We start from the raw sequence: 25,151 nt of genomic DNA on the forward strand, positions 1-25,151 counted from the left end.
ATTATCTCGTAAATACCACAAGCACCACTTCTTCAATTATAACATCTTACTCTGATCCCATTTTGTATTAGTATATTCATTATAATATCTTAAATGTAAGTCAGTGTGTTTAAACTGGATCTATCTATTCAATACAGATATCGTGTCGATTTCAATGCGTTTCCTTTTGACTTATAACGAGAGACACTGTGATAAGTACTTTCCCTCCCAACATGGATGGCTGGGTTCGTTTATGTAAATTAGGCTAGATTTTAATTCTATCAGGAGGACGGCCCTGTTCTCTACCCAATAAAAATGGACTGCGGCTGACACCTGGTTATAAACACAGGAAGGATTCCAAAGTCCTAATCAGAAATCAGTAGAAAAAAACGAAGACGCATCTGCAACAGACACACGGAGGCAGGCGCGATGACATCCAGTAAAATCGAACTCCCTGGTGAAGTGAAGACCGACGCCGATGCCGCTGCGCTCATGGCATCTCTCCAGCTGATGCCCTCGCCGGTGCCCAACGCGGATATCAAGTACACCAAGGTCTGTGAAACAACTTGAACTTTTACTCCGAGTCACATATTATGTTCAATGTACCATATCTCTTCTCGTATGCAGAATATTTCCCCCCCAAAGGTATTTGTCTGTAGATGATAGATAGCGCACAATTTTCGAAGTATGGAACTGCCCAATTTAGGCAATGTCTTTCCCCAAAGTACAGGTGATTGAGTCAGGTTTAAAATGTTCATTCAAGTTCTGGACTTACCGTCGTAAAATTTGTTTCAGATCTTTGCTCACATTCATTGCTCAACTCATAGCATAGAATACAGCTCATCAACATGTGGCGTACAGTATGTGTGAAACTTTTCTAAAAGTTATCACATACGGCCACATCGAGTGTCATCTCCAAGGCATGTTTGAATGATTAACAGCGTTGCCAACATAATTATATTGCACAGGTGGTTTTTATTTCACTTTTATATTCACCATGACTCATGTAGTCTGTATGTCATCTGCAGTGGCTACAATGAATAGTATTTATCACAGGTGACAGCAGTCATTTAGTAAAGGTCAGCATTTTTTCAGATAGAATGTTGCTGTTATGCAATTCTGTCCAGATAGAATAAACGTCCCTTAACCTACCGTTATGTGATTGCTAATAATCGCATGTTATTAACTATTTATTGATTAGAAACATGATTCCCATGTATCTTATATCACTTGCATAACATTTGAAAAATTACCGTGTTGCTGTGATGAGTGTAGATTCATTAACACCTATAATTTCAAAAGACGGTTGAATTGAAAATATTCACTTTGGAAGATATTTTTGTTGTTGCAAAAATCCATGGTTTGGTCTGATATACATTTTATAGCCATATTATAATATTTTATGTTAAGTGTGCTTTTTTTCGTTTCAAAATATGTATTTAAACTAATTGTATTTAACCTCCTCATAAAATGAGGAGGATTTTGGTTTCTTTGCCTGCTGTAATAAGCAATTTAGCTGGTTTCAGAACGCCTTAGGCATGTTGTAAATTCTATTAATTTCACTGTGATTCAGAGTAAGTTATTAGATTCACGGAATTAATTGCAAAGTCTTGGTGCTCTAGTCCATTGTTGTCCTTAGAAGTCCGATTGACTCTTCTGACCTCATGCAAAATTAGCAAGAACACCCAATGAAATGTGAAGACGACCTATTTCAATCACAAGTCTAATATTTCCTACATATTTAATTTTTATGTGTACACTATAGCCTATAAATTCTATTTGAATGGTATTTCAATTTATTTTTGTGCGTTTACACTTGTGCTTCGTTATTATGGGCTCTGTGGGCGTTTAATTAGGCCTACACAGCAATAGCAGGAATCAGACTCCAAGGGCTTCCTCTGAAAGTGTCCTATTTTTGGTCATTATTGTTTACACATTTTATGCTTGCATTTTGAGGATTACATTAATGAGAATAATATAGGCCCTGTGATGTCAGTATAGGCTATTTCTAAACTCCCCTTTATTTAATGCTAGTATACACTTAATCAAATCACTAGGACCTGACTGTAGAGTCACCATCTGAACATGTATAATATGTGGATGTTGTCTGTTTGCTATAGCATGGTCGCTTCTGCAGTTTGAAATCCAACGCTTTTATTGCCCTGAGTGTGAGTAAAGGGCACTTCTTATTGAGGAGAGCTCCATAACAGCGCAATATGTAAGTACAGTGTTATGATCAGTATTAGCCTCACACCTCGTTGTTGTAAGTTCAAAGGGCACTTCGCTGAGGCAACAAGCAACTTACAGTGGTCTACTCGCCATAAGAGGAGAGCTGGTTTAGCATGCCTGCCTGATGTGCACAGTCATGCTATCAGCTCTGCTTCCCTCTCTCCCTCTCTCTACCTCCCTAATGCTTAGTATTATTTAAAAGAATGCACGCAAAGGGTGGAATGTATAGGAGAACCTTTAGGGAGCGCAGGCCTTGGTGAATTAACCCCCAGGAATTTGAATACTCCAGTCCCTGTTGGTTTGGTGGACATGGGGGGCAGGAGATCACTGATTTATGGCCACCCCTGACGCAGGCGCTCCTCTCCTCACACCCTGTTCATGTTCTATCCACCCCACCGCCTGCCTGCCAGGGGGAGAATGAACACTGCGAGCAGGGTCCTTAGCTAGGAGAGAGCTGGCCTTCTGGACTGTGGGCGCATGCTCTCTGTGTAGCCCTACGCATTCTTCCACTCCTTGTAGGCTAGTTGTGTGATGTGCCTCTGCCTTTTGCAGCCAGATGTCCAGTAGAGAGCTGAGAATGAACATGCTTGTAATGAAGCTCCTTACACTCAGGGTTAGAATTGGTTCCTTGGTCTCACATGAGTTTGAGTATGTTGATGTTTTTTCTACATACTGTAAAACATGATCATTGATAAGTGAATATGAATACACTTTGAGATAGTCACCATGACTGGGCATGCATTCTTTTCAGTCAACAGTTTTGTTTTACACACAAAGGTTACCAATAGTGTGTCCCTGAAGATATGCCCATAGTATGTTTAGCACCAACAGTGACTGTAAAGAGGTGTGAGATAGAGAGGTGTCATCTCCATAGACGTTTTGCCCCTTGTCCCTTTCACTGAGCCATGAACTGTTTGCCGTCAAAGAGACATTTGTGTGAACGTGTCAGTTAAGCTATCTCCCTCCCTGCGTGGGATTGTGCAGATCAGTGAGACTTTTCAAGGTCTGCTCAGGTCTCCCTTTGCTTTGTTATAAAAAACAAATCTCCCTTTTTCACACCCCCGCTCTCCTGTAGCTACAGCCGTAAAAAGAGGGTGCTCGGGTCTCGGTTCCTCCATCCACCCTACCCCCACTTCACCATAGCTTGTGGCCTGAAACCAGCTGGCTAGTAAGACACTAAGCTAGTATAAAAACATAGCATTTGAATGGTCACAGGAGAGTCAGCTTTAGAGCTCTCCGTCTGTGAGGTAGTCCACAGGGCTGATAACACCACGAAGGAAGCCATAAATTAGCCTACCCTGATGGGCATTTATTGATGATTTTAGCCTTTTGCAGAGCGGGGAGAGAGAGGAGAAGGATCAACTGTGTGGTGTATAGTTAATGAATGGAGACAGAGCCAGTGTTCTCAGGGTTTTAGTGAGTGATTTCTCTGGCCCGGGTGGCTTCTCACACCGCTCAATGATTAGGAGTCGTTAAACCAGACACCTAGAAGAATAAATCTTTAGTGATGGAGGGAAGGAGCATTTCTGGCACATTCTCCTTCAAGTTGTTGAGAGAGACACCTGGAAATGCAAAGTTGAGTTCACAAAATGTGTTTGAATTGATACTTATTGTGTATGACACTTAATAATGTTTGAACGGCCAAGGTTATAGACATTTTTTCTCTCATTGTTTACTACAAAACTGTTATGCAATGATTCCTCATTGTCAGCAGGACATAAGTAACTGAAGTTAATGTTAACTGGAGTCATTGTAGCACAGTTGTAGTTCAGTGTACTAATACAGATGTAGGATCTTGATTTGAGAAAATAATCCTGCAGCAACAGGAGATGTGAATTATTATGTGGTTTATAATTCATGGACATTTTTGTCGGGGTTGATACATTTTTCGTAAGGGAAAATCAAGTCGAACATTTCAAAGCGGATATTACAAACTTCAGAAGCCTTTCAAAACCTCAAATACACCACAAGTTTGACATTTCCTGCATTGCAGTTCTCCTGCAACAGGGTGCTTAAATTAAGATCCTACACCTGTAAACATACATAGACTGTGGGGAATGAGGACTGTAAAATCAGTGAATCCTGGTACAGGAATTTGGACCGTAATCCAAATAGGGTTTAATTTTCAAATGTGTCAAATGCATTGAAAACAGGAATAGCTATTCATATGCAACCTTCACAATGTTCAAACATACCAGACTTTAACTAGACACAGTTGCCTTGCTCATTACATAGCTTCCCAATATAAATAATGGCTATTATGTTCCAGATTGGCTTAAGTTAACTCATTGTGCAATTGCTGACACTTTTGGCCCTAATAGGAACCTATAACCTGTCTATTGAAGCGAGGAAGAGTTTTGTAAACTAATCTGTGAGGAGAGGTCCAGTCAGTCAGTCAGTGTGGATGAATGGAAGAGGCCCCATCAATCCGTCACTGATTGAGATAGTACAGATGAAGGCTGGGGCTCCCCAATGCTAGGTGCTGTCCACTGGGCTGTAAATTATGGGCCTGTCTCACAGTGTGGGTCAGTGCCCTGCCTTGCCAAAGCCTGACCTGCACTTCTGGAGTTTTTCACTTCAAAACCACCATCTTACTGCGATGAACATCAAACAAACCCCAAGGTAGAGGATACTTGGAGCCTGAATGATTTATCACAACTAGCACAGCGAGTGTTCTCTTTTTCTTCTTCTCTCTCTCTCCGATTCCCTCTCTTTCTCGTTTCACACTCTCCCCCCTTCTTTCTCTAAAATGCACACTCACAAAAGTAGTTATACACATCCCTGGTTGTGACAGGGTGAGCTTGCGGTACCATGAATATGTACGTCGGTGTGAAATGGCTGTTTGTGCAGTGAGTGTAAATTTAAATTATCATCTGAGCAGAGGCGTCAACATCGCGTCGCCGGTCTCTTAATCACTCTTTAAGGAAGTCTGGTGACAGGGAGGTTATCCCATTAACTTCTATACCTTAAGTCTTCAGGCCGGTTGACATGGAACATGTAAATCCTTATGGTGTCATTGTGAAAAACTGCTGGCTCCATAAATCCTCTGATATCCATAAAAAACTCTCCCCTCTAGAGAGTCTTAGATACACAGAGAGCAGAAGTCTGCCAGACATGAAGTCATAGTCACCAGGCCCCAGTCACCCCTTATCACTAGTGGATCACTGTAGTTATATTCTACCCAGATTACATTTATTTGTGTTATTTCTCCCACTGACAGAATGTAGTGGAAGCATAGAATATTATATTCTTACATCAATGTAATAATTTGATAATTTGAACCCTTAGAAAAATATGGTTAAGTCTTTCAGTCTTAAAGGCTTATGCTCTTTATGAAAATCTGGGATTTGATATCCACAATATTATTTTATGAAATTAGGCTATTTCTTTAACACATATATTTATTTAATTAGGATAAATGTTATGTTTGAAATCTACACAGATGATACAGCTGATTGAAAGACAAACTCAGTGTACCTCAGTGAAAATGTCAATCTCAGACTCTAGACATTGGCACCACATGGCGGCTTAGAAGAGTCTGTGCTGCCCAACTTCAACTCCCACATCTTCCATCCATTTGAACAAATGACAATTCATATTCAAACACAGTTTCCTATTGAATTTCTATTTCTCTTGTTAAGGAGTGAGGGGGAAAAGATTAAACTTTCTCACCACACACACAGTCAAGACAAAGATGTTTGCCAGTCGGTGACAGCGGGGTCGTCCCCTCCACACCCAGTAGAGCAGGGTGACATTGTCTCCGGGTGTGTGAATGGAAAACATGAAGGTTCTTTGGTGTCAGGAAGACTGGGGGAAAAACACCAACTGCGCTCCAGTTTCACATGCCCTCCCCTCACTTGTAACAGTAGTAATTATAAATGTCTTGAAACAGATCCAGAAAACAGAACGGAAATAGAGGTCCTGTGATAGGAAAGGATATGAAACTTCCTGTGCAGACGAAAACTGCAGGTGCCCTGATCAGCATACGTCTAGCTGTGGAATCTTGGCCTGTTGTGTATAAACATATATGTATGTATGTTTTTTACTCTCTCCTGCCTCCCGAAAATGGACGAGAAATGAGTCCCATTAAATATTCCTTAAGCGTGTGAGCCATGAGAAGACGCTAGAGGCCAAACAGATGTTTTGCTGGCTGCTGTGAGTACTTTGGCATCCCCTGCCTGCCCTCACTCCCTAGTGCAGTTGTAGAGCAGCCTCCAGAGAGAGCCCAGTGGCAGATGAGAAATGGATCAGCAGGACTGCGCTTTGACTTCACTGAACTGACGGAACATTACTCTTTAGTTTCTCAATGTCTGCTGATTGCACATGTATTCCCAGGGGACTCCGCTGTATATCTACCTTTTGCTTGGTCGAGATGATAACCACCTAGTCCCATTTCATTGAGAGCATGTTGTAGATAAGCAGAGCATATTTTCATGTTGAAATGTTGTGCCCTTTACAGTGAATAATAGAGCCACGCTGATGTGATCAGAAACGTGTATTCTGTAGCCCTTATGTTCGTCGTTGGCTTCATGCGCGCATGTCTCATCATTTCATCAGCCAAACAGACAAGTACTGTCAGCACTGTGAGATTGACAGTTTTAACAGAAAAACATGGGGGTTGCTAAATGTTTGCAGCTGTCCTGTGGCCCATGCATAAAGTGTTGACCTATCTGCAGACTGTCCAGTTCTCATCCACGCCAGGCAGCTCTCTCTCTCTCTGTGTTGTAGGAGGATCAGATGTCACGGCTGCACCGGGAGCATAAACTCTGCCAACTTTCTGTAATACCAAAATGGCCTGCGTGTTTACCAAATAAGAAGAAACCACACAGCTTGAAGCAGTTCCTTGTAAACACAAATCGATTGATTTCATTCAGTGTAAAGGTTCTATGCATTTTTAGCAATTGTCTTCATGTTGGTGTACTGTGAGAGGTCTGGATCCCACCACTTGTTTTCTTGCCTAGTTGCACAATACACACAACATATAGCTTTCTCATATCAGTTATCATCTTAAAACAGGTTTTGGGACTGACATACAGTACCAGTCAAAAGTTTGGACACACCTACTCATTCTAGGGGTTTTCTTTATTTTCACTATTTTCTACATTGTAGAATAATAGTAAATACATCAAAACTATGAAATAACATATATGGAATCATGTAGTAACCAAAAAAGTGTTAAACAAAACAAAATATATTTTAGATCCTTTAAAGTAGGCACCCTTTGCATTGATGACAGCTTTGCACACTCTTGGTATTCTCTCAGCCAGCTTCACCTGGAATGCTTTTCCAATAGTCTTAAAGGAGTTCCCACATATGCTGAGCACTTGTTGGCTGCTTTTCCTTCACTGTGCGGTCCAACTCATCCCAAACCATCTCAATTGGTTTGAGGTCGGGTGATTGGGGAGGCCAGGTCATCTGATGCAGCACTCCATCACTCTCCTTCTTGATCAAATAGCCCTTACACAGCCTGGAGGTGTGTTGGGTCATTGTCCTATTGAAAAACACATGATAGTCCCACTGAGCGCAAACCAGATGGGGTGGAGTATCGCTGCAGAATGCTGTGGTAGCCATACTGGCTAAGTGTGCCTTGACAGTGTCACGAGTAAAACACCCCCACACCATCACACCTCCACCTCCATGCTTCACGGTGGGAATCACACATGCGGAGATCATCCGTTCACCTACTCTGTGTCTCACAAAGACACTGAGGTTGGAACCAAAAATCCAAAATTTGGATTCCTCAGACCAAAGGACAGATTTCGACTGGTCTCATGTCCATTGCTCGTGTTTCTTGGCCCAAGCAAGTGTCTTTTTCTTATTGGTGTCCTTTAGTAGTAGTTTCTTTGCAGCAAATTGACCATGAAAGCCTGATTCACAGTCTCCTGTGAATCAGTCTCCTGTTGAACTGTTGATGTTGAAATGTGTGTGTTACTTGAACTCTGTGAAGCATTTATTTGGGCTGCAATTTCTGAGGCTGGTAACTCTGCAGCAGAGGTAACTCTGGGTCTTCCTTTCCTGTGGCAGTCCTCATGAGATCCAGTTTCATCATAGCACTTGATGTTTTTTTGCGACTGCACTTGAAGAAACTTTCAAAGTTCTTGAAATGTTCCATATTGACTGACCTTCATGTCTTTAAGTAATGATGGACTGTCATTTCTCTTTACTTTTCTGAGCTGTTCTTGACGTATATGGACTTGGTCTTTTACCAAATATGGATATCTTCTGTATATTACCCCTACCTTGTCACAACACAACTGATTGGCTCAAAGAAATTCCACAAATGAACTTTTAACAAGGCACACCTGTTAATTGAAATGCATTCCAGGTGACTACCTCATGAATCAGGTTGAGTAAATGCCAAGAGTGTGCAAAGCTGTCATCAAGGCAAAGGGTGGAAACTCTGAATAATCTTAAATTAAAAATATATTTTGATTTGTTTAACATTTTTTTGCTTACTACATGATTCGGTATGTGTTATTTCATATTTTTGATGCCTTCACTATTGTTCTACAATGTAGAAAATCGTAAAACTTTTGACTAGTACTGTAGCAGTTTGGGGCTAAGACATATTCAATTTATTTATAGTGGCTCATTATCAAATGCAGTGAGTACTTATATGGGAATAAGGATTTGTATACAGATGAAACCGCCATGTGTGGTGAGAGCAAGGACACCACGGGGGGATGGGAAAAACAAAAAGAAAACACATCATTTCAAAATTTGCACTTTTGCTCTTGAGTTTCCATCTTTGTTTTTTTCCCTTAGTTTCTAAATGAACCTAAAAGCAATTTTAAGAAACGTTGAGAGTTGATTTAGTGTTCAGCCTTGTCGTCTTAATCAACTCTCTGAATGGGACGAGACAAAAGTCTAACAGCCCCCTGAGCCCCGAGACGGCCGAGCCAAACGGTGGCTGATGGTTGTCCTTTTCTAGCCATGATTTAGATGGCGGCCTGGTCCACTGTTCCCCTGTTTTATCCCCTCTCCTTCGGCGGTGCCTTGTGAGAGGGGTTACGCCGTGCATAAAGCTACCCACGGACTGCATTCTTGCTCAGACTGTCAGGGCTTTCAGGGGGCTCCCCTGATTTAGGGCGTTCCACTATAGTGGCCCCTATAAATTTTAAAACTAATTCCGTGCTCTATAGGGCTTTCTGTTTTTGTAGCAGGCCCTCAGCTCCTCGTCGTCACTGACACTTTTATGAAGTGCTCTTAATGAGAGTCAGATTAAAGGTGGCCCCCGATGGAAGGCGCCTGAGAACACTTGGTTTGGATAGGCTGGGAGAGAACTCACTGACAAGGCTGGGCTGTGGCTGGGAGAGAACTCACTGACAAGGCTGGGCTGTGGCTGGGAGAGAACTCACTGACAAGGCTGGGCTGTGGCTGGGAGAGAACTCACTGACAAGGCTGGGCTGTGGCTGGGAGAGAACTCACTGAGAAGGTTGAGCTGTGGCCGGGAGAGAGTCCACTAATAAAGACTGGGTTGTGGATGGGAGTGAGCCCACTGGGGGCCTGTGTTGATTCTGCTGTCTGAAATGGCTGTGGGCCCACTTTGTGTGCTGTGCTTAGATGTGTTGGACGAGGACCCTCAGTGGGCCTGTTTCTATCTGTTGTGTGTGTGAGGAAGCGTTCAGGGGAGGCTAATGCAGATTCATTGAAGTGGTGTACAAGGCTGTATGGTATGGCCCACAGAGTGGTACAGGCAGATACCGAACACCTAAAACACTCAAACATGAGTTATTCATGTGCAAGGTTCTTCTTGTAAAGCAGCCAACTGCAGGAGAGAGTGAGTGGAAGGGAGTGAGAGTGATGTCTGTGTGCTGAGTCTTCAATGGTTTCCAAGCACGCTGGCATTTTATACCTGCCCTAAAGTAAACACTCCTCACAGTTTACAGCCAATTAAATTGTACTTAAGCCTCTAAGTTTACGTTGGTAACCATGTTGTAGAGCTAGAGAGGCCTGGGCCAGCGGGACACTTGAACCCTGCTTTCAGTTCTGCTCTCAGTGTATCTTTTCTCCCTCTCAAATAAAAGTATGGTAAGAGCAGATGTGTATACAGGAGGATTTAAGCCAGCAGATGTTTTCTTAACACCCCATCTATCAGACAGACTGACATCAATTAAAAACAGTGTCTTAGGAGGCGCTGTGATAGACCCAAACATGTCAATAAGCCAACGGGACTGAGACAGCTTCTATTTACCTTACTCTTACATAAGACATCCATCACATTTGTATGATCAAATCACACCAGTTTGTTAGTTTTTTAAAATTTTTAAAGCTCACATGACTGTTATTAAACACATTCACTCAGGCCAATTCCTCGAGATATGTCCCATTTCTGTTTTTTGTCTAAACATTTGTTTTTCTTTGGGTCTTTATCGAGCTTGAAAAGAGTCCGTTTGGAATCCCAGGTGGTTGTTTAACGGACGGCTTGCTTTAACGCATCACAGAAACCAAGTGTGGCCTGTGTTTTATGATCTCATAAACGAGCAGCGATGTTGTGAAACGTGTGTCTCTCTCTGTGTGCGTGTGTATATATGTGTATGTGTGTGTGTGTGTGTGTGTGAGAGATTGAGGGGGTGTCTAGTGTCTGATAGGGATTTATCTCTCCCCCACCTCTTTGTCTGGATGTTGGAGTACTCCCCAGAGAGCCATGCCGGGCAGGCAGGAATCTCTGTCCACATTTTCACAGATTCTTCCCTTTACCTCCTTCCCTCCCTCCCTGCTTGCCTACCTGCCTGCCTCCCTCCCTCCCTTACACAAGAACTGAGACGCACTGGTAGGAGCCAGGCTCACTCTCACTAGACTGTTTTATCAAGAACTACAATTAGTTACTGAATAGATTATTGGTTTATTTGCGCCACGGTAACAATATAACACACAATGCCAATGATTCACTTTGGACATCAACCTTCCAATTATGCTCCCTCTCAAACTGATCCCAATAATCTAATCATAAAACAAATCATGTTTGTGAACAGCATATTTCTAATTTGATCAGATAAATACTTCTGTCTTGATTGTGTGTTGAGAAAATTGCACAAGTATAATGTTATACCAGGGCCCCCGTGCCTCTTTAGAGCAGGAATGGCTGAATAGTGTCTGGAGAGAAACAGAGCTGCTCCTAGAACCAGATTTTCCCTCTCACATGGGCCTCTCCATCCTGTGCACTGAACGCTGCATCTTTTCTCCCTGCAGATTTTCATCAACAATGAGTGGCAAGACTCTGTGAGCGGAAAGACCTTCCCAGTCTACAACCCAGCCAGCGGAGAGCAGATCTGTGAGGTCCAAGAAGCAGAGAAGGTATTGTAGAAAATAAAAACAAATCTGTAGTTTCTGCATTCCCCATATCTTATATTTTCAGAAATGAAAACACATGTATTTTCCCTTGGAGTGTTTGAGAATTAGATGTTTGTTATACAGAGCTATGCTTGGGTTTTCCACACGTGTTTCCTACCACCTCTGCCCTGGCACCCCCTCCTTCATGCATTGTCCAAGTGTGAGTTATGTGTCCAAAAAATAAGGAAAGCAAACGGGTTGGGAGTTTAGTCTAATGTGGTTTGGTTCTCTGGCTCGGCAGTTCCTCCTCTCCTTCCCTAAATCAGCACCTCTGTGTGGAATAACTGAAGCAGAACAAGCCTTAAACATGCTAATGGGAGATCCATTAAGTATCATACGGAATAGACAGACACATTTTATTTGTCTCAGTGGAGGTGGAGAAACACCTGTTAACTGGATTAGGTTCTATCATTAAACTGTGTACTGGATACGGTTTCTCTGTTCCTCTACCGCAGGCTGATTCATTTCATTAAACTGTTTCTCTTCTACAGGCTGATGTGGACAAGGCGGTGCAGGCGGCCCGGCTGGCCTTCACCCTTGGTTCAGTGTGGCGGAGGATGGATGCGTCAGAAAGGGGTAGACTGCTGGCTAAACTGGCTGACCTGGTGGAGAGGGACAGTGCGTATCTAGCAGTGAGTTTACCATATTGCTCAAAGTCCAGATCCCGGACTTCTTCATTTTAGCAACATGCTCAAAGAAACATACATTATACAGTGCCTTAGGACAATTTTCAGATCCCTTGACTTTTTTCACATTTTGCTACGTTAGAGCCTTATTCTAAAATTGATTAAATAAATAAAACATCTTTAGCAATCTACACACAATACCCCATAATGACAAAGCAGAAACAGGTTTTGAGAAATTTTTGCTAATTAAAAAAATTATTATTATTTATATTTATTTACATAAATATTCAGACCCTTTGCTATGAGACTCGAAATTGAACTCAGGTGAATCTTGTTTCCATTGATCATCCTTGAGATGTTTATACAACTTGATTGGAGTCCACCTGTGGTAAATTCAATTGATTGGAAATTATTTGGAAAATTACACACCTGTCTATATAAGGTCCCATAGTTTACAGTGCATGTCAGAGCAAAAAGTTTGGAAGCACCAAGACTCTTCCTAGAGCTGGCCGCATGGCCAAACTGAGCAATTGGGGGAGAAGGGCCTTGGTCAGGGAGGTGACCAAGAACCCAATGGTCATTCTGACAGAGCTCTAGAGTTCCTCTGTGGAGATTGGAGAACCTCTGAATGTCCTTGAGTGGCCCAGCCTGAGCTCAGACTTGAATCCAATCTAACATCTCTGGAGAGACCTGAAAATAGCTGTGTAGCAACGCTCCCCATCCAACCTGACAGAGCTTGAGAGGATCTGCAGAGAAGAATGGGAGAAACTCCCCAAATAAAGGTGTGCCAAGCTTGTAGCGTCATACCCAACAAGACTCGAGGCTGTAATTGCTGACAAAGGTGCTTCAACAAAGTACTGAGTAAAGGGTCTGAATATTTATGTAAATTTGCAAAAATTTATAAAAACATGTTTTGGGTTTACAGAATACGGCTGTAACCTAGCAAAATGAGGAAAAAGTCAAGGGGTCTTAATACTTTCATAAGGAACTGTATATACACAAGTATGTGGACACCCCTTCAAATTAGTGGATTCAGCTATTTCAGTCACACCTGTTGCTGACAGGTGTATAAAATTGGGCACACAGGCATGCAGTCTCAATAGACAGACATTGGCACTAGAATGGCCTTACTGACGAGCTCAGTGACTTTCAACGTGGCACCGTCACAGGATGCCATCTTTTCAACAAGTCAGTTCGTCAACTTTCTTCCCTGATGGAGCTACCGCAGTCAACTGTAGGTGCTGTTATTGTGAAGTGGAAACCCCTAAAAGCAACAACGGCTCAGCCGCAAAGTCGTAGGCCACACAAGCTCACAGAACGTGACCTCTGAGTGCTAAAGCGTGTATCGAGTAAAAATAGTGAGTCCTCGTTTGCAACACTCACTGCCGAGTTCCGAACTGCCTCTGGATGCAACGTCAACACAATAACTGTTCGTCGGGAACTTCATGAAGTGGCTTTCCATGGCCAAGCAGCCGCACACAAGCCTAAGATCACCATGCACAATGCCTAGTGTCTGCTGGAGTGGTGTAAAGCTGCCAAGAGAACGCTACCTGCCCGAATGCATAGTGCCAACTGTAACATTTGGTGGTTGAGGAATAATGGTCTTGGGCTGTTTTTCATGGTTCAGGCTACGCCCCTTAGTTACACTGAAGGGAAAAAATAATTACAGCATACAGTGAGATTCTACATGATTCTGTTTCCAACTTGGTGGCAAAAGTTTGGGGAAGGCTCTTCCTGTTTCAGCATGACAATGCCCCAGTGCACAAAGCGAGGTCCATACAGAAATAGTTTGTCAAGATTAGTGCGGAAGAACATGACTGACCCGCACAGAGTCCTGACCTCAACCCCTATCGAACACCTTTGGGATGAATTGGAACGCCGACTGCGAGCCAGGCCGAATAGTCCAACACCCAACCTCACGAATGCTCTTGTGGCTGAATGGAAGCAAGTCCCGGCAGCAATGCTCCAACATCTAGTGGAAAGCCTTCCACGAAGAGTGGATGCTGTTATAGCAGCAAAGGGAGGAGCAACTCCATATTAATGGCCATGTAATGTACCACGGAAGATCAGAGAAGGATCTTCATAATACCAGACCCCCTTAAAATATAAATGTGTAAATTTTTTACTGTAAATAATAATACTAATAATAATAACTTGATTATTTTAGGCACCTTTCTAGACATCCTATGTCACTTTACATTAACATAGATGTTTTCAATTTAAAGCATGTGCTTCCAATAATTAATATTTAAAAACATTTTTTTTTAAACAAACGTATTGTGAAAGAGACATGTCAAAACAAGGGGACTGTTTTAAAAGATGCCGGAGAAAAGCACTACGTTTTTGCCCATGTGGTTATAATAGTGTTAAATCAACCTAATAACCCTAAGACTTAAAGGATGATTTATAACTTATAGGCACTGTAGCATGGTGTTATTTTAGTATCACGTTTCCCCCCGGAGATAATGTTAAGACCCACTGTTTCTTGGAAAAAACAAAAAGACAAAGATTGTGTTTTAATATATATTTCTCTCCAGACTATAGAGTCCATGGACAGTGGGAAGCCTTTCCTGCCCACCCTGTTTGTGGACCTCCAGGGAACCATAAAGACGCTCAGATACTATGCTGGATACGCAGACAAGATCCATGGAACGTCCATTCCAATGGGTAAGTCTATTCCAACTCAGGCTTCCTGACTGTACGTTATGTAGCCAAAAGCACATTCTTATTCTCTTCAATTTCAACGACCTAGAACCAGGCAGAATGTTACAGGTCAGAGGTATGTGGTGGATGCCAGTGCCAGGTGAAGTCTAGTTAGCTAGCAGCAGATAAGCGGAGCACCAGGCTTCTCTCTGGGGGCCTGCGGGACAGGAGATGAGCTGTGCTGAGGGCACAGAGGTGATTTGAGGGTAAACATGGCTGCTCCCTGGCCAGTTGTAAATCTGAGCCTTAATGGTTGCCCTCCTGTTGAGACTGCCACCAGTGGAGCCCAGTGACAGGACTAAAGAGCGAGGGCCGCTGGCTGTTCTGCCTAATTTAGCCGTTTGAAAACGTTGCAACGGGGGGGTCTATAGGAGTTAGGACAGCCACTCTGCAGCTCTGTCATAGAGCAGCCATTAGCTGGGCGAGGGGTTGGGTGGGCTGGGGTGGTGTTGGGGTAGTAGTTGGTTCTCAGGGACCCACCTGAGGACCAGATGTGGTCTGGTCATTGAGGGCCTGGCATTAGGGAGTCTATATAAGTCATCCACACTCTTTTAATAGGCATGTTAAGTCATTGTTTAGTAGCCAAGAAAACAGAGGACCTAAGAAAGCAGTACTAGTACTGACAACCTCCTGAGACTAGCACTGTGGTCTGGTCGCTCTTCAAGCCCCTCCTGTGTTTCTTCACCAAACCCAGCCAGTCCTCAGCTAGTTCAGAATTTGGCTTGAGCACTATTCCAATGTGCAGCAGTGTTACAGAACAAACAAATAGACCTGTTTCTGTGGCCTGGATGATGTTGAGATGTCAGCGATGTTCTTATCTTGGCCACCAGGGAAGATGAAGCACTTGGCCAGTCCACCCTTGGGCCTTAGTTCCAGGTCCAAGCTCCTCCTCCTCCTCCTCTATGGAGCAATGTTTCATCAGCTGAAGCCTTAGCCATCCTGTTCTCATGAACATCACATAACTCTATTGTAATAAACACTGTTCAGTTTTCTACCACTCAATAGCGATTGTTATTACTACTGTTGTAGGGAACGAATAAACATGGCACACCCTCAACATGTATCTCCCTTTACTCTGGTAATGTAAGAGGAATGAAACTCTCCTTCCAACTTAACACCCACTGCTTTCTCCTGACTTTAAACAGAGTGACACGTATCATTTTGCTCAATGTTGCGTAACAAAAGAATGGTACTGTGTGATGTATTGCCTTTTTAGATCAAGATGAATTGTGTTGGTAAAAAGCACAACATGGACACCTGATGTTTTGATGTGTCATCCGGTCACTGCTCTGCTAATGTCTCATACATGCTCATTTCCCAAAGCCAGTTAGAGCAGAGGATAGTAACGAGCATTGTTCTTGTGTGTTCCTCTACAGATGGAGACTATCTTACGTTCACTCGACACGAGCCCATAGGAGTGTGTGGACAGATCATCCCTGTGAGTGTGCCAGTTTGTTTTCTATTCAGATGGCTTGTCTCAGAGGACAAATCAAACAGTCAATCTCCCACATCTGCAAAGCTTCCCACTCAATATGCAGTGAGAGGTGGATAGAAGGAAAGGTGTTGGGGTGGTGGTGGTTGTGAAGTCTGGGACAGAGGCAGCCCTTTTGTTAAAACATATTGTGCAGGTTCCTGGAAGTCTCTGACGTGGTTATCAGTGAGTGTATATTTGGGTAAATCTGTTGGCAGGCTGAGAAAAAGACTGTGTCAGGTCAGTATAAGCTCAGAGAGAGAGAGGGGAGGAGGAAGGGGGAGAGAGAAAGAGAGAAAGGGGGGGGGCACTATGAAAGAGACTAGGGATAGGAGGACAGAAGTAAGAACAGAACATTGATTGTACAAGAGCTTGAGGAAGCGTGTGTGGGTCTGTGCTGAGGCCTACTGGGGTTCAGTGTAAAGTAGAAATAACACCCTCCTGTGCAGTACCATGACACGCTCTAAGTACTGCACATGTGTTGCAATTTCCTTGTTTTCTCAGTGATGTGGGAAGAGAATAGATAGGGCGAGAGAACATTTCCTGTCATGACTATGTTGGGCAAGTGAAAGTGAGAGTCTATGAGTGAGTAAGCGACGGAATGTGTGGGAGAGCAGGGAGAGCAGTGATGAGTTATTGAGTATGAGTGAGTGCCCTTTGTCAAGAGTCTGATGTCCTGTGTGTGTGGGGGGTGTTTGTGTCTACAGTGGAACTTCCCGCTGATGATGACTGCGTGGAAGCTAGGTCCAGCGCTAGCCTGTGGGAACACGGTGGTCCTGAAGCCTGCTGAGCAGACCCCCCTCACCTGCCTGTACATCGGATCTCTGGTCAAAGAGGTACAGTACAACACAATCACCACAGTAACCCAATCCTTAGAGCCTCTTTATCCACATCCTCCATGTCTTCTCTCTGTGTTCGGCCTCTCCCCTTCACTGATACAGTGTGTCTCTCTCGCCTCTTGTCTTTTTGATGTTCTGTTCATTCTCTCTGGTCTGCTGGTAGGGAGGTTGGGTTGGGTCCGGATTCCCCCACACTGCCTGTGGTTTTGCTTGGCTCTCCTGTCCTCTCCTCTTAAGCTTGTTTCCTCTCATATTGTTTTGACAGGCCGGGTTTCCACCGGGAGTCGTCAATATTTTGCCAGGATTCGGGCCAACAGCAGGAGCTGCGATAGCTTCACACATGGGCATAGACAAAGTGGCTTTCACAGGATCAACTGAGGTAATTTCCCTGAACAAAATGATTGACGGATAATCCACTGTCCCTATTTCTTTCTTTAGTGACACAGTGGCCAACATGTGCAGAGCAGCAGTGATGGAGGGCTGGGTAATTAGGGGACATTGGGTTCCTGTATTGAAGTCTAAATGACAAACAAATGGGGGCTTACATAAGTTGTGTGCCCTGTCATTACTTCTCACCACAGGGGATCAGAGGTGAGCAGTCTGCTGCTGGACTTTACCCCACACACACACACACACACACACACACACACACACACACACACACACACACACACACACACACACACACACACACACATATATACACTGTACACACACACAAACACACACATATCTACACTGTACACACACACACACACACACACACACACACACACACACACACACACACACACACACACACACACACACACACACACACACACACACACACACACACACACACACACACACACACACACATATCTACACTGTACACTGTACACTGTACACACACACACATATATACACTGTACACACACACACACACACACACACACACACACACACACACACACACACACACACACACACACACACACACACACACACACACACACACACACACACACACACACATAGACATACTGTACATATACTGACATACATAGACCAGTCACAGACAAACTGGCTCATAAGTGTCCCAGCCAGTGTAGTGACAACCTGCTACTGTACCTTACAGACATTGAGTTGTCTATCAGGTCCCTAGGAAAAACAGCCGCCTTCGTAGTGGAAAAATGTTGATGGAAAACTAGGAATGATCAAGGGCACACCGTGTTAGGCAGTGAGCATTAGGAGATGTTGTGGTTGGATTGCATTCCTCTGTCTTGTGTGATCAGTCAGAATGACAACCAATTCCATTCATGTAGATCATTTTATAAACATCAGTTATTGCTAACCACAAATGCACCCCCTCAGGCAGTAAGAGCACGTACAGTAATCTTAACATAATTATGAAGTGCCATATATCGATGGATTTGATATGTTTTGAAATGACCTGTGTACATTTCACGTGTATCTGTTGTAAATGAAACAGGGTTTTGTAGTGTTTAGAGAAGCCCTAGAGTTTATAGTATCTTTGCTTTGACTCTGGAGATCTGTTTGGAGAGAAAGGGAGGAGAGTGACTGTTTGTGTGTGGTATTCAGCACCCACCAACACTGCTACGCATGTGCAGACATAATAGATTGCTCTTGGTGATAAGGGGACAAACAGAAACACTGTAACCAAAGCAAACTCACATACTATGGAGAAAAATATTGATTTAAATTGTGTGGTTGAATCGAATCCAGACCTTTATGGAGAATATACAGGATTTGTTCATTTGCATTTTTTTTTTTTACATCAATGTTGCAACATCTCTGTCAAGCACTGTAAGGATGACAACGACTCAGATGTCTAAATCATCTGAACGGTTAATAATGAGAATCTGAATGCAGTAATAAAGTTAATGAGAGTGAATAGGGTTTCAATTGATCCTCAGAGTCCATTCATGCAGCCCGAACTTAAGTAATTTAATCATTTGATCAATGCTCCATTACCTAACCAATGAACATCCACAGGGCTTTCTCCACCATCACTTTACATGCTACCAGGCAGCACACACATACGAGCCTTCCTCTTTTTTAAACTTTTTTTTAACCATCGGCGGTTACAGAACATTTCCCCAAAAAGTGGCCAGTTGTCTTTAACTGCTTTCTCTGTTGTTGTTTCCTGTGATCTGGAGTCAATTACAGAGTGGATGAAGCGCTGCTGTGAGAGAATGTAGATGCCCAGACTGTGAGTCACCTTGGATTTCAGTCACACCGGGCGAGAGGGGACAGTGGACACAGCATACTCTGAGAGGCTGGAGGGGGTAGAGGGGTGAATGGGTAGAGGCTTTTAGGTGGGTGTGTTTTCAGGTGGCCATTGCGTCAGGGGTGCCTCATCCTTGTACTCTCACACACACACCGGACTGTGACTCTCCACAGTAGCGGCCCAAGTGGGAGCCAGCCCAGCGTGTCTCCTTTACACTTCAGTGAATGCATGCTAACGTCATGTTAGTCAGCACCCCTTGAGCCCCGCCATCAAAGACAGTGACAGGACAGCTTTAGAGACCGTGCTGCCTGCCTGCTGCCTGCCTGCTGCCTGCCTGCCAGAGGAAGGTTTGTCCTGATGTCCCTATCACACAGCTGATCTACCACTCCAACCAGAACACTCAGCAGGCTGCCCTGCTCATTTCCTTACACAGAATAACGCAGTCTGGCAATATTGGGAAAGGGAGACATTCCAGTGCTAAACATTGTTCGTGCGAAGAGATGAGGCATCATTCTTTTCCACTGGGGGGGTCTCAGATGTGTTTTTTCCTCCTCCCTTGACTCCCTCTATATTCTCCCAGCGCTGGTCTTCTCTCTATCTACTGGAAAATAAAATCATGTGTGTCAGTGACTCCTGGGTGGACAGGAAGTGTGCTTGTTAGTTTATGGTTATGAATGCTGCTCGCTCACTTTCTCAGGCTTGTCTCTATGTAATAAGGGTATATCTCATCTCATGGTGTTGAGAAATATTGTTGGGGTCAATACAATACATCAGTATAATAAGAGCAGCTGGGCAGACTCAGATACTCGCAAGGGATTCATTTTCACTGAGAGCTCACGCCATGCATTACTAGAGAACCACTGTTTTTACACGTCTCCACTGTGTGAGTCTGGAGGGAGACGGGAAAGGGCTGTGGAATTCAGCAGTATTTGGATAATGGTGAGAGCAGCACTTTTGATGAGGGAGAAATTGTGAACAGAGAATTTCGAAAGGAAAGCTCTTGCTGCTATTTCATAAACACTCCCAACTCCTCAGATCATCCTCAACATTCAGCGATGCCAGCCAGGGCAGTGTAGGCCCACGTTGCACCAAACAGGCACCACTTTACAACTTTTCACAGTTAGGTACTTCAATTTGCCACAAGCCCAGGCTGCTGCTGCCATCCACACAACCTGTGGTTGCTTCTTCCTGCGCTTGATTAAACAAGAGATGCTGTTCGCTGCTGAAACATCACTTTATTTTCCTGCTGAAGCCTCCCAGAACCTGTAATAGATATTTTGGCTGTGTGTTTGGCACACTTGTGTTTCAGCGGGCCCAGTGGTCCCTTGTTTTGGGCCTAACCAACCTGCTAAGCTATTTAATGGCTGCATCCATTTAGTGATCCGGCCACAGGTCTGCTTGTGTCTGCGTGAGTAAACTAAACCCAAGCCCTGTTTCCTCCCCAGGTCGGCAAGCTGATCCAAGAAGCAGCTGGGAAGAGTAATTTGAAGAGAGTAACGCTGGAGCTTGGAGGAAAGAATCCCAACATTATTTTTGCAGACGCTGATTGTAAGTTTGATGACACTGTTTTATTAGTTCCTCCCGTTTCCCCATAGGTGGTCGTCCAGATGGACGCAGGGGTTCCCTATGTGGCATCGCCTGATTTGAAAATGGGGTCGCGAGAGAAACGATGATATAAAATATGCGCTAGATTGGGGTTGTAATTAACAGAGTCGTTTCATTTTTTTTCCCGACAAATTTGGCTCTATTTTTTGAAGCTTTTAAGCTGCCAAAAAATATTATGACCCCCGTCACTGTTTCCCTCCACAATGCCCACAAGTCGTCCAGGACTCATTAGAACAGAGTGGACAAGACCAAGCAATAAATCAGACTGGGGGGAAAAGAACATCATCAATGATGAAGTTCTTCTCAACACAGAAGATCATAAAAAATTAATGCCTGATGATCTTCTGAACTTTTCAATATCTTTCTACTGCATTTCAGTAACTTTAAACCATACTTCCTTCAGATTGAAATACTGTCAAAAGCACTGTCAGGCTGATTTGTAATAGACTGTCACAGACCCGATTAAAAAAATTATTTTTTAAATTATTTTTTTTTTACATGGTGGGGTCGCGAAAATATTTTGATATCAAAATGGGGTCGCAGGACAAAAAAGTTTGAGAACCCCTGCCTTAAAGACATTGTCTTGATAGAGGGTTGAGTGGGAATATTTACAATGTTTTGTCCAATAATTTAGTCTGACATGCAAAATGAGACAGCGGATATGTCCACATGGAGTGAGAGCGCTGGCATCTTCAAAAGCTTCCGCTGGGCTTCACAGGGCTGTGAAAACCAATGGATGGATGGCTCTCATGTTAGCTCTAAGTGTCTCACAGAACTGGGGATGCCAGGGCTTTCAAATGCTTTCAGCAGCCGCGAGAGGGGCTCCCCAAGGCCCGTAAATCAGGGGAATGGAACCTGCCGCGGCCGCCTGCATCAGCCCGAGACCCATAAATCACTGGGCTCCGTTAACCCCTTGCGTGCCACGGCAGGGGCCTGTCTCTCAGGTGTCAGATAGCAAATGCACAGCACAGAGAATAGCTGGACAGTGGTAGAAAACATTCTGACCATGATTGGAAAATATATTTTGTGCATTTGTAGTGTATGTGCCTTAATGATATTCACTTTTAATTCATGTAATTTATAAGAACCATATGGAATTTCATCAACATTTTTCAATATGTTATAATATTCTACCACATACCGCTAAAATGAACTGTATACTGAGCCCCCCTTTTCCTCTTCTTCCTTTTCCTCAGTGGATCTAGCTGTGGAGCAGGCCCACCAGGGAGTGTTCTTCAATGCAGGCCAGTGCTGCACTGCAGGCTCTCGTATCTTCGTGGAAGAGCCCATCTATGAGGAGTTTGTGCGCAGGAGTGTGGAGAGGGCCAAGAGGAGGACAGTAGGAAGCCCCTTCGATCCCACCACGGAGCAGGGTCCACAGGTGAGGATAGAGGGCCATAGACCCTGCAAGGGAGGGAGGAGTCAAACAATACCCTCTATGACAAAACATATCAGCTATCGACTCTATGTGCATGACCAAATATAATGTATTTTATTTACTGTGTGTTAAATATACTCCTTTGGCTTTCCTTCTTGCTTCCTCCTTTTTCTTTCTCCTCTCCTCTCCTCTCCTCTCCTCTCCTCTCCTCTCCTCTCCTCTCCTCTCCTCTCCTCTCCTCTCCTCTCCCCGTCTCTCTCTTAATCCAGATCAGCCAGGAGCAGCAGAGCCGCGTGCTGGAGTTTATTCAAAGTGGCATCAGTGAGGGAGCCAGGCTGGAATGCGGAGGCAAAGCCCTGGGCCTGAAAGGATTCTTCATCGAGCCCACTGTCTTCTCCAATGTCAAAGATGACATGCGCATCGCAAAAGAGGAGGTACTGACTGGTACACTGAATGACTGATACAAATTATGACTACAACTCCCAGTATGACTGAAACACAGTATGACTTTCCATGCCCTATGAATTTACGGAAGGTGGTTTCCAAATAAGTTAAAATGTCTATTAATGGCCTTGCCCCCCACATACTTAATGGTGTGACTAAGCAAGGATGTCATCATGGAATGTTTCAACATGTCATCTTACACATACTGCTGACTGTCCACTCCAGATCTTTGGACCAGTTCAGCAGATCATGAAGTTCAAGACTATCGATGAGGTGATTGAAAGGGCCAACAACACAGAGTACGGCCTGGTGGCAGCTGTGTTCACCAGCGATATCACCAAAGCCATGACCATCTCCACAGCCATGCAGGCTGGCACCGTCTGGTAAGACCCTCTCATCATCATAACTATCTATGTGTCCCTGGTTAACCCCATAGATCGTATAAAAGGTTGACTCATATTACTGTAGCTTTTTAAACGATAGCTCATACAGTATTCAACTACACTCCCCTCAGCATGCTCTTTATTTACCCAGTCTTGACAGCATTACCATTCAACACAATTATTAAACAATGCAGAAGAATCAAAGCTGATGTTTGATGTATGTTTTGTGTATTTAGGATAAACTGTTTCAATGCCCTGAGCACGCAGTGTCCATTTGGAGGATATAAAATGTCTGGCAACGGGCGTGAATTGTAAGTATTATTTTCTGTTTCCTAGCCCACTGTCTGAAAGTGTTTGATTAAAGCCAAGCAAGTATTCCTGTAAACTGTGTGCTTACAATAGAGAAAAGCTTGGTTGCAAAATATTCCTAAATTAAGCGTTGTACACAATAAGCTTGCTACAGTTCATTAGAAAGCTATTTCAACTGACATTGTGTGTGTATGTTTGCAGGGGGGATTGTGGCCTGAAGGAATACTCAGAGGTGAAGACCATCACCATAAAGATCTCAGCCAAGAACTCCTAAGGCGGCCGGCCACACTACATGTAGTGGAGGAGGACTTCCTCTGAGGCGCACCACTGACCCTCTGGGTGTCTGTCTGTGGTGGTAAAACACACGGATCATCCCAACTAGCCATGACCATGGGCAACTAACTCTATTGGCTGTGAAAACCCCCTGCCCACTCCTCTCCCTCACCTCCCATGGGCAGTCCTCACATCAACATCAGCTGTCTCCATCAGCCCGGTGTCCACCGGCGGTCTCAAGTTCACACCAAACCTAAACTCCACCTACTGCCATCACCCACCTTCTCCACTAACCACACTAAAGCACTCGGAGAGACGATGGGAGAGGCTACTCTGTTCAAGTCCCCCCCAAAACCCCCCTAACCCCCAGGAGTTGGACACTCACAGACTTAAGCACCGCACCGCCATCCCTGCTTTGCCCCATGTCAGCTAATCATTGTAGCGTGTTGGGAGGCAGTGTGGTCGTGTTGTGGGGTATCATTGTCAAACCTCACACTGTATGTTATTATGTGTCATTGCTTTGATTTGCCAGGTAACATTCATGGAAGCATATCAGCTCATTCTAAGACCACTGAAGCGCTCAACCTCAGAAATGAATGGATGAGTCCATTGAAACTGTTAATTAGAATTTTTAATTGTTGATATCTAATTGTTCATGTTGTTATTTGAAATGTTACCACTTAACACTGTATGTCAATGTATGACCAATGTAAACGTGAAAACAAAAATGGTTAACCTCTTAAAAGCATTTTAGTCATACCTGCTAAGAAGAGGAGTAATGTATTTTAATCATAATGTAAGTTTCTTATTGATGTCCATTTATGTTCATGTTTATACAATTATGTACTATGAAATTATAAGATATAAAAATGGACCATAGATTTTTTTAGTTAAAAAAAAGTTTTTTTCTCTCAAAATCCTGGCTCGGCTGTGTTTGTTTCAATGCCATGGGAAGTAATATATTGTGCAGTCACTTGCGTCAAAGCTCAGTTTCCACATTCATGCCTCAGCTATCTCAGCTCTGACATATTGCTCAGATATTTCATGAGGTCGCACAATTTACAGTTCCGTTCTGGCCAGAGATCTGAGGAGGGCAGACAGGGAGGGCCCCAAGTCTCGTTTCATATTTAACTATCAGCAAGACGAAGACGAGGCTGCTGTTGTAACTCATGGTGAAAAACAAGAGGAGTTTACTCTCTTTAACGAGGCATCTGGTGCAAGCATTATGTTATGTCTGAGGAGGAAGACACTAAACTGTAACTGCAGTAACAAGGTTAACAGAGATGCTCTTCTGGTGATTATTACAATGTCTTGAATAATAGTGTTTAGCTTAACATTCATACCAT

General features: G+C 43.6%; 1 protein-coding gene across 1 annotated transcript; it reads left to right on the forward strand.

Moving 5' to 3' along the window:
* Positions 1-313: 313 nt before the first annotated feature.
* Positions 314-25,083, forward strand: LOC118393879 (retinal dehydrogenase 2-like). The gene is made up of 13 exons (XM_035787037.2): positions 314-531; positions 11,401-11,505; positions 12,033-12,173; positions 14,705-14,834; positions 16,247-16,308; positions 17,049-17,177; positions 17,446-17,559; positions 20,859-20,961; positions 22,215-22,399; positions 22,666-22,830; positions 23,066-23,223; positions 23,460-23,534; positions 23,734-25,083. The coding sequence occupies exons 1-13, from the start codon at positions 409-411 to the stop codon at positions 23,804-23,806; spliced, it is 1,563 nt and encodes a 520-aa protein (XP_035642930.1). The 5' UTR covers positions 314-408; the 3' UTR covers positions 23,807-25,083.
* Positions 25,084-25,151: the final 68 nt, after the last annotated feature.

The sequence above is a fragment of the Oncorhynchus keta genome, chromosome 14, assembly GCF_023373465.1.
Source record: "Oncorhynchus keta strain PuntledgeMale-10-30-2019 chromosome 14, Oket_V2, whole genome shotgun sequence".
NCBI classification, from domain to species: Eukaryota; Metazoa; Chordata; class Actinopteri; order Salmoniformes; family Salmonidae; genus Oncorhynchus; species Oncorhynchus keta.